We start from the raw sequence: 16,576 nt of genomic DNA, 5'->3' as shown, positions 1-16,576 counted from the left end.
TAAAATCCTATCGACTTATGGAACAACCAGAACACAATTAAAGAGAACAATGACACAATGTGGAAAATTTAACTAATGTCATTGATCAAGTTGTGTGAAAACTGTGTAAACAACCACCAAAAACACAATAAAATATTATTTAAAAAAAAATTCTATTCACTTAATCCAGATGAGATGATGATATCCTCACATTGGCTAAGAAGATGAATCCTGGAGATATTAAGTAGATAATATCACCAGAATTTAGTAATTAACTAGATATAAAGGCTAAAGTAATCAGGGCTTTGAACCAGTAAGTCATGGCCGACGAAGGGAAACCAGAAAAGAGACCTGAATTTTTTAAATTTGGGTGAACCGGAACCATAACCAGAATGAGAAAAATTATGGGTTGAAGCCCTAAAATGGGGGACTCAGAAGAGGCATAGTGAGCCCTTTCAGAAGCCTGATGTGTGAGACTGGATTATTGCCAGGACTGAGGAGAGTGATACACATTCAAAGTGGTGTAGCTGGCCACCACCTTTGAGTGGGGCACCGTTTCCAACTCTGCAAAATGTGACATGCACGAGACTTGGTTGCTATGCAATGCGTATGCTGCCCTTGTTTTCTAAGAGGGAGATTAAGTTTCTAGTAGGGCTTCGACCAGTAATTTTTCCTGTTTCAGTTACGGTTCTAGTTCACCTAAATTGTAAAAACTTGGGTCTGTTCCTCGGCCATGACTGAACCAGGAAGAGCCAGTTCAAAGCCCTGGAAGTAATGAAGATATCTCAATTTATCACAGAATAACGTACTGAAATGTTCTTCTTATATTTTACCTTTCCCCATTTCAAAAATTACCTAAATCCTGGTAAGGTACTGGCCTCGAGGATTTTATCTGGGTGGAGAGCAGACGCATTCTTAAGGAGAGAGCTACTAGACTTTTTTAAAACCCTAAGTCCATTGAAGAGGAAGTGATAGGCCTTCCTGAATTGAAGAAACTGTTCTACGTTATGTGGCTAAGGAGTTACAAAAACAGACCATCTTACATTCTTCCATGTCCTCAAAGGGAGGAGAAAGGGTGGCAGGGGAAAAGACAATAACTCAATAAATATTATACACTAGTAAGGTATAATGAAATTATGAAGGCGAGAGGGCAGGGAAAAGAGGGCAAAACCAAAGAGACTAACAACTTTCTCATTCCCACAAGGCCCTTCCTCGAGTCTGTTTTCTCAGAATTAAATGAGAAAGTAAGTGTAAAGTATCTAGCTCATTATCGTTGCTGTAGTTAATCCTTTCCAGTCAGCCTTTAACCCACAACGACCCCACGCCCAAGAGTGGACCACTGTGATCCACAGGGTTTACACCGGCTGCTTTTTCGGAAGAAGATAATCAGGCCTTTCTTCCTAGCTCATCTTAGTCTGGAAGCTCCACTGAAATCTGTTCAGTATCATAGCAACACACAAGCCTCCACTGACAGATGGGTGGTAGCTGTGCTTATGGTGCATTGGCTGGAATCAAACCTGGGTCTCCCACATGGAAGGGGAGGAATTCTACCACTGAACTACCACTGTCCCCTGGCTCACAGTAAACACTTAATAAATGTTAACGGCCCCCCTCATATACGTATATTCCAGATAGCATTATAACTAAATTCATCATAAAATATTGGCTACTTACAGGAACATGCTGAGTTGAAGAATAAGAGTCCACAGACTGAGGAGATGAGACTGAACAACTTGAAGAGGCTGGAGAAAGTGGCTGAGGTTCCACTTTAATATCTTTAACTGAAAAATATGGAGTAAAAATGTTTCCCACGGGACAATATACATTCAGAATAAAATAAACAAGAAAGAAGGGAAAATCTACTCTTAAAATTCAATCAGATATGGAAGCTAAGGTCACCAAAATAGATTATTAAGTGAAAAATGCAAGATGCAGAACAGTGTATCTATAAGCTTCCCCTGTGTAATAAATTGTGTGTGTGTGTACGTATATATAATAAACATACATGTTTATATGTATAAATCTGCACTAATACTCTGAAAGAACAAACATAAGAAACTGGTAACAGTGAGTGTCTCTGAGGAACAGAACTTGGCGCTGAGGGATAAGAACATAAATATACAGTGTTTTTCTACTGTACAGACCTTTGTTCCTTTTGAATACCACACCATATGCAAAAACATATATAGATCCCCCCCAAAAAAATTAACAAAAAATATATAAGAAACAGGAAAGAATTCTTCTGGAAAACATGTTTGATAATACAATTAAAACTCATTAAAATGTTCATACCTTTTGAACTATTAATTTATTCAATAAAAATATACTAAGCAACTACATGCCAGGCAGTGTTCCTAGGTGTCAGGGATATAACAGGGTAGAGGGTGGAAGGACAATCACTGCTGCTGTTTATTCCAAAATAACCACAAATTACCTACCACCTCAGACTGAGCCCAGAACAATTAGATGCTGCCCGGTTACCACTACTGACTGCTCTGGCAAGGATTGCAATAGAGGATCCCGGACAGAGCGGGAGAAAAATGTAAAATAAAACTCAAATTCCTGCCCCCCACAAAAAAAAAAGGTCAGGCTTGTGGTCTGACAGAAACTGGAGAAACCCCAAGGATATGGCCCCCAGACATACTTTTAACTCAGTACTGAGGTCACTCCTGAGGTTCACCTTTCAGCCAAAGATTAGACAGGTCTACAGAGCCAATAATAACACACATGAGGGATGTGCTTCATAGTTCAATCATGTATACAGACTAATGCGCACATCAGCTCAAAAGCAAAGACGATAAGGCAGGAAGGGCCAGGAAAACTGGATGAATGGAAACAGGGAACCTGGGGTGGAGAAGGGGAGAATGTTGACACATTGCAGGGTTGGCAACCAATGTCACAATGTCACAAAACAATTTGTGTATTAACTATTTAATGAGAAACTAATTTGCTCTGTAAACTTTCACCTAAATCACAATTAAAAAAAAAAAATAGAAAGAAAGAAATGCTATATATAAAGAGAGAGTGAGGGAGAGAGAACGCTATATACATACACACCACCTGTCAGGATCTTTTTCTACAATGTGATCTTGGCACTTCCCCATCAAGAAGTAGAGACACTGAAACCCCAAGAGTATGGCTCAGTAATGAAGTCACTCCTGAGGTTCACTCTTCAGCCAAAGATTAGACAGGCCCATAAAACAAAACGAGACTAAATGGGCACACCAGCGCAGGAGCAGGGACGAGAAGGCAGGAGGGGAGAGGAAAGCTGGTAATGGGGAACCTAAGGTCGAGAAGGGGAGAGTGTTGACAGGCCGTGGAGTTGGCAATCAATGTCACAAAACAATATGTGTATTGATTGTTTAATGAGAAACTAGTTTGCTCTGTAAACCTTCAACTAAATCTTAAAAAAAAAGTAGAGACTATTTCCCCTCCCCCTGAATCTGAGTGGGCTTGTGACTCCTTCAATCAAGAGTATGGAAGTGATGCTGTGAGAATTTCGAGGTTGAGTCACATAAGGCAATGCTGCTGCTGCCTTATTTGCTTGAATACTTGTGCTTGGAGCCCTTGAAGTCAGATTAACCGGAGACTCCCATGCTATGTGGAAGCCAAGCTGCACACACAGGCCACGAGTAGGCACTAGCTGGCAGTCAGAGTCTTCAAGTTATTCCAGCTCACGTGCCAGACGTGCGAGTGAAAAAACCTTGAGATGATTCTACCCTTTAAATGGTCAAGGCACCCCCGACCTTCAAATCTTTCCAGCTGAGCTCTGGAAATCATGGAGATAGAAAAGCCATCTCTGTTGCACTGTCCAAATTTCCCTGTCAACAGATTCTGTGAGCATAATAAAATGGTTGCTGTTTTAAGCCACTAGTTTGTTACAGAACAATAATAACAGAACACTGACCTGTGTAGCCCACATTCTATAGGGGAAGACAGGAAATGAACAAGAAAAATAAATACTAAAAATGAATGGGAATAGGAAGTGCAGGAATGGGGAGGACTGCAATTTAGATGGGGGAATGCTCTGGTTAGTCACCCATTGTCTCTCAGCTCTAAATCTACCTCCCACAGTCTGTGATAGAAATTATTAATACAATTCCCAGCTGGTTCTCTTTCAGTATCTCTAGTCAGAGATACTAGGAGGATGCTAGACGGTAGGAAAGAAGAGATTTCTTCCTCCTCCAATCAGCCTCGCCCCAGCGGTGGCGGTTTGCCGCAGGTTCAAGCTTCTTTAAGGACACCCAGACCTCACCTCATCAGGCTCTCTAAAAGAAACTAGCAGCGGGCAGGCAGTGTTTCCTTATGGTGAAATGAGTTCCTTCATGTGGCCTTTTGCCTTGGTTCTTGGGGTGGGCAGGCAGTTGGGGAGATTTTTTTCCCTGAGCCCAGAAGAGTCATTACCTTTGCCTTAGTGCTTTGGAGAAGCAACAAGTGGGATCTCAAAGCGCTTTCTACCCCAGAGGGTTTGTTACTTTTGCCTAGGGCAGAAGCCCCAGGGTCTGCCAGCAGAAAATGTTACTTTTCCTTAAGACTGAGTTGATTGACATTTCATAGGTAACTGAGGACTGGGTAAACTTTGGTTTGCTGAGGGAGGCCCCACCCTGTAACTGATGAGGCCTGGGATACATAAACAGCTGAAATGCAGAAGTTTTAGAAAGGCCTCCTGGCTGACAGGAACTGAGAGGGGATGATGTCCTCTAGGACACAGAGGCCTCTCCAGGCCTGGTAAAAATGGCTGCACCTGAGAAAGCTCCTGGCTAAGAGCTGGGCCATAAAGTTTAAAAAGCTGCAGCTGAGACAGATGCTGGCTGAGAGCTGGACTGACAGAAGCAGAGCCACACGGGAGCCAAGCAGTTCTGAAGCTACTACACTGGCTGTAAGCTGACCAGTTAGCAGCAAAGAGACCAACGGGGAGGCCAACAGCGGAGAGGCCTGACAGCAGACAGGTCTGATAGCAGAAAGGCCTGGCGGTAGAGAGCAGCTAAGGTTGCTGAACGAGCTGCTACACTGGCAATGAGCTGGGCCAGCTAGCAGTGGAGAGGCCTGGGCAGAGTGGCCTGATGGCAAAGAGCAGCTGAGAGCACTGTCCTGGTTGGAAGCTGTCCTGCACTGAAAGAAGGGAGGGATATGCTCCCCACTTCAGGAGAGCCTTCCAGACCTTGCCTGTGTGCTTCCTGATCCTGATCCCAAGTTGTAGCCTGTCACTTCCCTAATAAACCATGTAACTTTGAGTACGGTCTGTGAGTTCTGTGTGACCACTGCACAGTGCTGTGGGGGTGGGGTGAGGGGGTGGGACAGCTGGTGTCAGAAATGGAAATGAAAAAGTTGCAAAGTGAAGGTATGTCTGACCTCTGCCTGAGAGGACCTAGCTTTGTGCTGATCCTGATTCTTATCAAGGATACTTCATGAATTTAGACAATCCACTTCACTACCACACTCCTCAGAAGTCTGTGCATCAAATACATAGGACCTCTCCTCCAAGTTGTTAGGTTCTGTTAACCCCAGCCTCTTCCCTCTGATCCCCCAAGCCTATCTGGTTCCCAGGTAGATAAATCTCTTATAGAGGTATTATTTATAATTCAACATCAGTATTTCTATTTCTGATATGAATTCTTATTCATTCATTACACTACTGAAAGATAACTATGAAGTTCTTTACATACATTTCAGCAGGAAGTTTATCTATGCATTGCCATACCAGAAGTGGGGTACTTAGTCCCTGGAATCTTTTAACCCACCAAAGTAGCCCACTAGCCCCTCCTAATTTTGAGTATCACTAAACTACAAAATAAAATGGATCCATTTAAAGCTTTTACCAATGAAACACATCATTACCTGTACGAAATTGGTTGTTGATGTCCCAAATGTCTGAGTCCCAAGGCATCAAATCAAAATCAAAATCAAGATTATCAAAATTGTTTTCCTGTAGATTTAAAATCAGAATATTAAAAGAATAAAATATATTCATCTTGAAATCAAACTATAAGACACAATTTGCCATAAATAATATGCTATCACCTAACCTAGTAAAAAGAATTTTCTAAGTCAACCAGGTCATGTTGAGAATACATCTTGGATAACCTAGAAATAAACCAATTCAGTTATTCGGGCACAGCAGTAACAACTGGGAAGGAGGTAACAGATTCAACATCTAAAAGATTTAGTTGGCTTTATTCTTTCCTATGGCATTCAGACCATCACAGGAGTCACAAAATGTGTCTTTTGTCATAAAGAAAACCTAGCAAAGTAAGTTTTCCCATTATCATTGAGGAAAACAAGTCACAGTAAATGCCTATTCATAACATCATCTCTATATACAATGGGAAGAATATAGGTGTATCCAAAAGACATGCAGGAATCATAGAGAGACTTTAACTAAACTCCTAACTAAATATGCCAAAATATTAAAAATGGTTATGGCGGAAGGAAAAGATTCATATAGATACGGGTAGTTTTCTTCTTTTTTCTACTCTGCTGTACTTTCCAAATTTATAAAATAAACAGATATACTTTTATTAATAAAATTTTTTTTTAATCTTCGATAAAACTAAGTTTCTCAAATGGGTCAACAAACTCTTGGGGGGCCTCCATTAGTCCCTTTTCATTTAGTTGGTAATTTTTTTAACTTAAATATAAGCATATTCTGGATCATCTGGATGACCACTTGATATTATACACATATATAAGGAACTACCACATGATTTTAGAACCCTCATGTGAGTATGAGATCAAGATGGTACCAAACAGTTCTATTTTAAAGTGTCGGGAGTTACAGAGACAAGAACAGAAATAAATTTAATATGTAAACAAAGCAATAACACCAAAACGCAGTCAATATAAACAATGTGACAGATAAAACAGCTATAGTAGAGAAAGTAAACCACAGGCAAAAAGTAAAGATTAATCTAGTCATTATTAAAAACCATTTGTTAATAATTTCTAGAACAATATTATCACTTCAAAATGTCTATTATGTGCTTTATTTTTACATACAATGTCACAGAAAGAGTTAAGAGGCAAGAAGGGAAACTGTTCTCTTTTTCTATTGCCTTTAACTAAGTAAATGTTGACACGTGTGGATGTTCACATTAAAAAAAACACTACTTAAATCATGAAAGAATCACTTTTAAATCAATTTCCTTCTCTTTTTTCTCTTATTTGAATCTACACAGCAAAAAAATCAAGCAGCCTTATACTTTCAGCAACAATAAAAAACCCTTAAGTCTTCTCAGTATGAGTAAATTTAGCAATGATGCTTATCTGAGTGCTAGCAATACTGTGTAACATGTTCAATAGGGGGCGTAACCTACTTTAAGGATCCTTCTGACTCAATCCTCACCTTTTACAGACTAACAATTTCACCTAGTTGTAAATTTAACAGGCCCATTTTATGGGAAGTGAAACATACTGGCACTTATGTACTCTGGCTCTTCAATAACTTATATAATAAAAGCTTTTACATAGGCTTCTAACCACCCAAAAACAAAAAGTTAAGAACAACCTAATTTTCAGAGCTTTCTACACTAAGAATACATAACTTTTAAAAAGGAGGACAAGTACTACTTGACTGGTCCATGTCTCATCTTCTTCCCTCACATACACCTCTTAATACTCTTTCCCTTCAGGAGCAAACTATCTGTAAAACCAAGAAGTAAGCAGTTAAGTGACTCTTCCAAGGTTACCCACCTCTGGGGCCACAGATGAGATTAGAATACAATCTTCTCATACCAAGACCACCAATGCAATACCTACAACCCTACATTTACTAACTACAAAATGGCAACTAACTTCCATATTTAGTGCTAAAAGTTGCTTTCACTTAAATAACTAGCCTAAACCTACTGTCCTGAAACCTATCTGCAATAATTAGAATAAAGATTAAATATCCTATTATCCAGTGTTTCTCTGCTACAAAATACTTACGTAAGTTTCATTTGCTGCATCCAATTGCAATTCATCAGTGTCCGTGAGATAACCAAGTTCAGCAAACAGGGTAGAATCTTTGGAAAAGAATAGAGATCAATCGTCAATTCAATGATTTGACAATAGAATCATCACTGTATCCCTATGCCAGCTCTATTAGGGTCTCTCATTACCAATTACTATTATTGATAAACTCTTAACAGTGTGGATGATAACCAATTCATAACTGATTTCTAATTTATGTATTGTTTTCCACATAATTTTTATCTTGTGAACTAAATCTCTCCCTCAGGAAATTAAAAAAACAGATTTCATGTCATATGCTATCTTCGACTAATTGGTAGTGACTTTCTAGAACATTATTAACAAGAATTCTGACAATACATCTGACCTAAGAAGAAATAAAGCAATATGGCTGATTAGAAATGGTGACAGGAGGAGAATATAGCAGCACATGTGCAGTGCAATGAATTACTTAATACGACCTTTCTAGCCATAATCTGTGACTCCAACACAATTACTGGGTGGGACAATGCAAATGAGGTGCTTTTGGCCCACCAGGGGGATTAGACAGCTTGCTAATAATGTAAATAAGGTGTATGGCACCGTTGTAGGGGTGGGACCATGCAAATAAGGTGTAAGGAGCCCTAATGAGGGGATTGTTCAGTTTTGCCATCCTATTAGGCTTAAAACGAGCCATTCCAGGGAGGACCTAACTACCACCAAGAAGAAGAGATGAGAGCAGGGTGCATCCTTTTGACCCAGGGTCCCTGCGATGAGAACCTCCTAGACCCAGGAGACAGAGACAAAGAGCTGTAACACTGGAGACGGCATAAGACAAGGAGAAGCGGCGGCAGAGAAACAGCGGCAGCAGAACCAAGAGACCAGTGCAAGACGGCGCAGTGGGCTTCCTGGACCACAAAGCAAGGCGGTTACAGTGGGTGTGCCGACCCACGGAGCGAGAGAGCTGACAGCCTTCAGGCAGGAGGCTTCTTGGCAGAGTGGGGTGCCCCCAGGCACTTACTGGCAGAGCCAAAGAGCTTTGTGACACTTGCCAGAACAGGGCAGAGGCCAGGACGAGACGGTGAGAGGCCGAGGGCCAGAAAGAGGCCTGCCTGCAGGCACAGTCATGATCAGAAAACCGTATCCTGAGTCATTTCTAATCCTGAATTGTAACCTGTTACGTTCCTAATAAACCCCATAACTGTGAGTATGGTCTGTGAGTTGTGTGTGTCCATTGCAACTAATTATCAAACCCAGCAGAGAAGTAGAGAGTGACATGGGAGGAACAGCTGGTGTCAGAACTGGTAGAAAGGTTGGAGGGTGGAGGAATGTCTGACCTTCACCTCACAGAAATCACCCTCGGGCGGTTGATGCTGATAATGATGATCCTTCCCTCTCATGAAGTTAAAGGAGGTCAGGCGCCACTGCTGTGCCATTTTTACAACATGTGTTGTGTGTCTGCCATCCACGCCTTAAATTAAGGGTACAACCAACTTTCTATCTGACCAATAAAGGACCCAGTCACATAAACCATTTGTATATATTATAGTAAATTTAACCATAACCCAGTTTCCTACTAAATTTTCATTATAAAATAAGAACTATATGGATACAAAAAATATTCTTCAATAGACTTGATAGAAATTTTTTTGTTAAAAAAGGTCAAAGTGGTGACAAGGCCAAAAAATGCTGGTTACTGTTAATCTGTAAGTTCTATGTTTTCTAACACTTTTAGAACTTCAAGCACTTTATCATACCACTGCAACTGTTGTGGTCATTTCTACACTTCGCATGTATAAGAACTACTCTGCCCGTTTATTATTAACTTGGCCATGGACAAATACATCTTAGCAATCCAAAACAAAATAGTATATAGCAAAAAATTTTATATGCATCAGTAATGACAGGCTATTCATCCGACTATCAGAAAATGACTACCTTAAATTCAGCTGCAGAGCTGAAAAGCAAGCTGGTAAGATGACTGTGGCTATGTACTTTTATAGGGTGAAACTCTTGAAAGAGTTCTCTATATCTGCTATCTCCCATTTCTTTCCTCCCATTCTTTTCCGAACCTGCTTCAATCAAGCTCCCCCAACACACATACAACACTGCTATCAATGTCACCAATGACCTCCCCATTGCTAAATTCAACGGTAAGCTTCACTGTCTCATCTTTTTTGACCTCTCAGCAGCATTTGATCAGTTGATCCTCTCATACTAATTGAAGCATTTTCTTCACTTGGCTCCGAAATACCACATTCACTCAGTTTTCCTCCTACCTCACTCTTTAACATTCCCACATCTAGAAATTTACCATGCAGATACACCTTTACAAATTGAAACAACATACGGACAAAGTTATTTACTGCAGTATTATTATTTATAACGGCAAAATTTTGAAAACAACCTCAATGTCCGTCCACAGGACGCTAGTTGAATAAATTATGGTACATGCGAACACTGCAGTCTATGCAGCCATTACAAAGAAAAGTAAGGAAGATCTCTATGAATTGATATGGAACGATTTACAAGTTATAATATAAGATAAACAATAGTATATAGTATAACACATATATTACAGTAGATCATATGCTACATTTTGCGTAAGTAAATAAAAAGAATATTTACTTATTTGTTTGTTTTTGCAAAAAGAAACACAGGGAAGATAAGCCAGAAATTAATAAATGGTTACCTAAAAGGGATGGGGGTGTATACTGGATGGAGGGGTCAGGGATAAAAGTGAGACTCCTAAGTATATCTTTTTAGGTAGTTTTTAAACTTTTGAGCCACGTAAATGCTTTACATATTCAAAAAATAAAATTAAATAAACAATAATTTTAAAAGTAAAGTGCTAAAATTGAATACAAACAGAAACAAACGATACTAACTGCATACCAAATTGACAGTATAACAACGCTGAAAAAAAGTTAAGGAACACAGTATCCCATAGTAGAATATACTATAAGGACAAAAAGAACTGTAAAGAATTCTAGGTACTGTGACGGGTAAGATAGTACATGATACTGGGGAAGTCAGCACAACTTGACCAAGGCAAGGTCTTGGAAGCTCCATAGACACATCCAAATTCCCCGAGGGACTGAATTACTGGGCTGAGGGCTGGAGACCATGATCTCAGGGGACATCTAGCTTAAATGGCATAACATAGTTTATAAAGATAATATTCTACATCCTACTTTGGTGATCCCCTACTTTGGGGTCTCAAAAGCTTGTGAGCAGCCATAGAAGATACTCCACTGGTCCCCACCCCACCTGGAGCAAGGGAGAATGAAGAAACCCAAAGACACAAGAGAAAGATTAGTCCAAAGCACTGATGGACCACAACTACCACAGCCTCCACCAGACTGAGTCCAGCACAACTAGATGGTGCCCAGCTACCACCACTGACTGCTCTGACAGGGATCACAATAGCAGGTCCTGGACAGGGCTGGAGAAAAATGTAGAACAAAATTCTAACTCACACAAAAAAGACTAGACTAGACTTACTGGAGAAACCCCGAGAGTATGGCCCCTAGACACCATTTTATCTCACTACTGAAGTCATTCCTGAGGTTCACCCTTCAGCCAAACATCGGACAGGCCCATAAAATAAACTGAGACTAAATGGGCACCCCAGCCCAGGGGCAAGGTTGAGAAGGCAGGAGGGGACAGGAAACCTGGTAATGGGGAACCCAAGTTCAAGAAGAGGAGAGTGTTGACATGTCATGGTGTTGGCAACCAGTGTCACAAAACAATGTGTGTATTAACTGTTTAATGAGAAATTAATTTGCTCTGTACACCTTCATCTAAAGCACAATATAAATAAACAAATAAGAATTCTAGGTCGGCTGTTATCATTGGTGATATTAGCATAGTAATTCTGAAATTATTTGTGAGTGTACTATAAGATACAGAAATAAGTAAATATACTGATGTTATTAAGAACCAGGATTTTCACGATGGGAGAAGAGAGGCTGTCAATCTTTAAGGAAGCAGACTGCCACATCTTTGTCCTGCAGAGTGGCTGGTGTGTTTGAACTGCCAACCTTTCAGTTAACAGTTGAGCACTTTAACCACTGCGCCATCAGGGCACTTCAGGAGAAAAGATACAAGTATATAATGGAAGGAAATGAAGAAGAACCATGTGGTGTTGCTTTGAACTGCAGGTATTAATATGAATTCATGCTTTGAAAAATGTATCTAGAATAGGCAAATGGATAGAGAACCAAAGTTTACTAGTGGTTACCAGGGCAGGAGCGGGGAGGAAAGGTGGAATCAACGTTTAGGACGCACTGAGTTTCTGTTTATGGTGATGGAAAATTTGGCAGTGGATATCGGTGATGGTAGGAGGCCTGGTGGTGTAGTGGTTAAGAGCTATGGCCGCTAACCAAAAGACCAGCAGTTCGAATCCACCAGCTGCTCCTTGGAAACCCTATGGGGCAGTTTTAAACTGTCCTATAGGGTTGCTATGAGTCGGAATTAACTCAACAGCAACGGCTTTGGCTTTTTGGGGTTTTATCGCTGATGGCTGCACAACATGACTAATGTAACTGATGTCAATAAACTGTACACGTGAAAAACGTTACATTGGCAAATGCGGTGTTACATATATTTTTACAACAATTAAAATGTCATTGTTCTTAGGAGATACGTGCTGAAGTATTTAGCAGTGAAGTGTCATAACATCTGCAGCCTACTTTCAGATGGTGGAGGAGGGAAGTGTGATTAATACTGAGGGACAAAATGAGTGTGGCAAGATATTAACAGTAAATCTAGACGAGGGAAATAAAGGTTATCACTGTACTGATCTTTCAATTTTTCTGTGGTTTTGAACACTTAAAAAAACTGAGGGTGAATAGATAAATACACTTGTATATTTACAGAATAAATCCCATTGTCATCGAGTCAATTCCGACTCATAGCGACCCTACAGGACAGAGCAGAACTGCCCCATAGAGTTTCCAAGGAGCGCCTGGTGGATTCGAACTGCCGACCTTTTGGTTAGCAGCTGTAGCACGTAACCACTATGCCACCAGGGTTTCCATATTTATAGAATATCCCAGAAAAATCCATGTTATGGATTGAATTGTGTCTCCAAAAAATATGTGCTAGAAATCCTAACCCTGTGGATCTAACCTCATTTGGGAATAGGGTGTTTTCTTTGTTATGTTAATGAGACCATATCAATGCTGAGTGTGTTTTAAACCAATCACTTCTGAGATATAAAAGAGCAGATGAGGCAAAGAAGCAAGCAAGCACCAAGCCAAAAACCAAACCCAATGCTGTCGAGTCGAGTCTAACTCAAGCAAGCACAGACGGGGTAAAAATAGATGACACGACACATGAATATCATCAAGGAACCCAGGAATAGACACTGAAAAGAGACCTTCCTCCAGAGCCAACAGAGCCAACAGAGAGAGAAAGCCTTCCTGAATCCTGACTTCTAGCCTCCTCAACTGTAAGAAAATAAATTTCTTTTCAATAAAGCCACCTACTTGTGGTATTTCTATTATAGCAGTACTGTTGTTATTGTTGTTAGGTGCCGTCGAGTCGGTTCCAACTCATACCGACCCTAGGTACAACTGAATGAAACACTGCCCAGTCCAGCCCTATCCTCAGAATCGTTGTTACACTTGAGCCCACTGTTGCAGCCACTGTGTCAATCCATTTCGTTGAAGGTCTTCCTCTTTTTCGCTGACCCTCTACCAAGCATGATATCCTTCTCCAGGGACTGATCCCTCCTAATAACATGTCCAAAATATGTCAGACAAAGTCTCTCCATCCTTGCTTTTCTATGGAGCATTCTTGCTGTACAGATTTGTTCATTCTTTTTCTTAGCAGCACTAAGAAACTAAAACAATATCATAACAAACTGGTACCTCTAAAGTATCTCTAAACTTATTTCCTTCCCCTATATCCTCTTCCCCAATCTTAGACAACTAATATTTAGATTTTCCTCAACAGTGGTTGGTAGAGCCCTGGCAGCACAGTAGTTAAGCGCACAGCTGCTAACTGAAAGGTCGGTGGTTCTAAGCAACGGCTGCTCTGCGGGAGAAAGATGTGGCAGCCTGGTTCCGTAAAAATTACAGCCTCGGAAACCCTATGGGGCAATTCTACTCTGTTCTATAGGGTTACTGTGAGTCAGAATGGACTTGACGGCAATGGATTTGGGTTTTTTGTTTTGTTTTTTATGGTTTAATAGTGGTAAACTATGGTAATTATTGATTTTAGTCTACTCAGCAAGCTTTCTCACTGCCCTCTACCCTTGGCCATTTATGAATTCATTTACTCCTTATAGGTTTAGTAAGATGAGAACTGGCCTCTGGATTTTAGCAAAGTACAAGTCAATGGTAACCTTAGAAAGGGCAGTTCAAGCAAAAGAGAGAAGACAAACTGGAGTCAGTACCGACGGGCAATTCTTTCAGGGAATTCTGCTGTAAAATAAAAGAAATGCAGTGGCAGCTAGAGGGGAAGTAACATCAAAAGAGAGTTATCCCCACTCACCCCACCTCCACATCCCCCCATATAGGAGAAGTAACTACATATTCGTTTGCTACTGGGGATGATCTAGTAGAGAGGGGGAAATGATGACACAGGAAACAGAAGAACAGAGTAAGAAATATTCTTGAATAAGGGATGAGGAATCTAAAGCACAAGTAAAGGGATTGACTAGCTAGGAGCAAGAGGCCATTCATTCAGAGTAACAGAAGAGAAAGCAAATATGCAAGTAGGTGAATAGATGAGGTAGTGGGAGCCTGTGAGAGTTCTCTTTTGTAGGAAGGGAGTTGGAGGTTTGAAGAGAGAAAAATAAAACAATCATTAAAGCAACCACCAAGGAAATATGAACAGCCAGGCAACACTTAAAGGCCTATTTCAGGTTAGCATCACAAATTTAAAGTAAGACCAGTCAGCATGGTGGAGTTGTTTTGTTTTTCAGCCACATTTAGCTATACAAGTTCAGACAGAATTGGATTTAACCAGGACTGTAGTTCATCCCTGGTGGTGCAGTGGTTAAGAGCTCAGCTGCTAACCAAAACGTCAGCAGTTCGAATTCACCAGCAGCTCCTTGGAAACCCTATAGGGCAGTTCTACTCTGTCCTATAGGGTCGCAGAGTTGGAATCGACTCGACAGCAACACATTTGGGTTTTTTCGTAGTTCATCCAAAAGAGAACTACAAAGCAAGAGAGGGAACAAGGATATTGAGGGCGTTAGGAAGGGAATGATTACAATGATTGCCCGTGGAATTTAAACTGGTTAAGGGGGAAATGATAACACAAAGGAATAAGGGACAGTGAAAAGGTGGTAGAATCTCAGCAGGGTTGAAAGACTGCTAGATTTGGAGTACTAAAGAGCATGAACTGGTAAGACAGGAAGTAGTAGTCAGAGTGGGATTTTTGAAACTGAAATTATGTTACAGGTAATGACAAGGCTTGGAGTCATGATCAGGAGAATAAATGGCTGTGACAGGGTGGAAGGCAAGATCACTGGTGGAGAGTACCGAGAAATGAGAGATCAGGGTATGAGAAGGATCCTCTCTGAGGTACTGAAATCATGCAAGAATTATGACAGAAGTAGTACTGGAAAATGTGACAGTAAGCTAGCAACTAAAATTTTTCAAAAAATGAGGAGGGGGTGACCTAGGAATCAGTAGATGACTGCAACAGAGAGAAGGAGAAGGTGGTAGATTCTGACAATGTGAGACTTAAACCTGGATGTTTTTAGGGAGGAGTAAGTAATGGTTAAGTGTTATAGCTGCTTACCAAAAGGTCGGCAGTTCAAATCCACCAGGCACTCCTTGGAAACTTTATGGGGCAGTTCTACTCTGTCCTATAGAGTCGCTATGAGTTGGAATCAACTCGACGGCATTGTGTTTGGTTTTTTGATATTTAAAGGAGAATAAGGTGCCCTGGTGGTATAGTGGTTAAAGCGCTGGGCTGCTAACCAAAAAGTCTCAGGCTCGAACCCACCAGCCACTCCACAAGAGAAAGATGTGCCAGTCTGCTTCCATATAGATTCCAGCCTTGGAAACCTTATGGGGCATTTCTACTCTGTCCTACAGGGTCGCTGTAAAAATGGAGTGGCAGAGTCATCTGACCTCCTCCAACTTCATAAGGGGGAAGGAGAGTCAAGATCAACAGCCCAAGGCTGCTTCCTATGAGGCAGAGGTCAGATATGCCTCCTCTCTCTGCCGTCTGTACCAATTCGGATACCAACTGTCCCTCCCACAGCATTCTCTACTTCTCTGTTGGGTTTGATAATTCACTGCAATGGCTACACAGAACTCACTGCCAGTATTCACGATTATGGGGTTTACCAGGGAAGTAACAGGTTACAACTCATGATCTCTCTCTCTCTCTCTCTCTTTGCTGCATCTACGAGGATCTCAGAGCAGGGATCCCGGGCCCAAAGGATGCACTCCTGGCTCTTCTTTCTTGGTGGTGGCGAGATCCTATCCTCCCACCTCTGGGATGGCTCATTTCAAGCCTAGCAGAATGGCGAAACCAATCCTTTCGCTAGGTCTCCATATGCTTTATTTGCATTGTCCCACTCAAGTACTGTGTGTGACTCACAAAGCTTATGGCTAAAAGGGCTATATCAAGTACCACAGTCACTATGAGTCTGAATCGATTCAACGGCAATGGATTTGGTTGGTTTTTTTTTTTTTTTTTT

The 16,576-nt window shown here is 40.9% G+C and overlaps 1 protein-coding gene across 2 annotated transcripts in view; it reads right to left on the bottom strand.

The window, feature by feature from the left end:
* ATF6 (activating transcription factor 6) overlaps window positions 1-16,576 on the bottom strand; it is a 284,401-nt gene that overhangs the window by 264,463 nt on the left and 3,362 nt on the right. For both annotated transcript variants that reach the window (XM_004385747.3, XM_023740017.1), the window contains exons 2-4: window positions 7,906-7,982; window positions 5,818-5,905; window positions 1,654-1,760 (exon numbers count right to left, since the gene is read on the bottom strand). In XM_004385747.3, coding sequence (XP_004385804.1) covers window positions 1,654-1,760; window positions 5,818-5,905; window positions 7,906-7,982 — 272 coding nt within the window. The remainder of the gene's footprint in view (window positions 1-1,653; window positions 1,761-5,817; window positions 5,906-7,905; window positions 7,983-16,576) is intronic.

Source organism: Trichechus manatus, unplaced genomic scaffold (genome assembly GCF_000243295.1).
Source record: "Trichechus manatus latirostris isolate Lorelei unplaced genomic scaffold, TriManLat1.0 scaffold00145, whole genome shotgun sequence".
In the NCBI taxonomy this organism is placed as follows: Eukaryota; Metazoa; Chordata; class Mammalia; order Sirenia; family Trichechidae; genus Trichechus; species Trichechus manatus.
The sequence above is the reverse complement of the archived record's forward strand: the minus strand, read 5'-3'. Positions and strand labels throughout refer to the sequence as shown.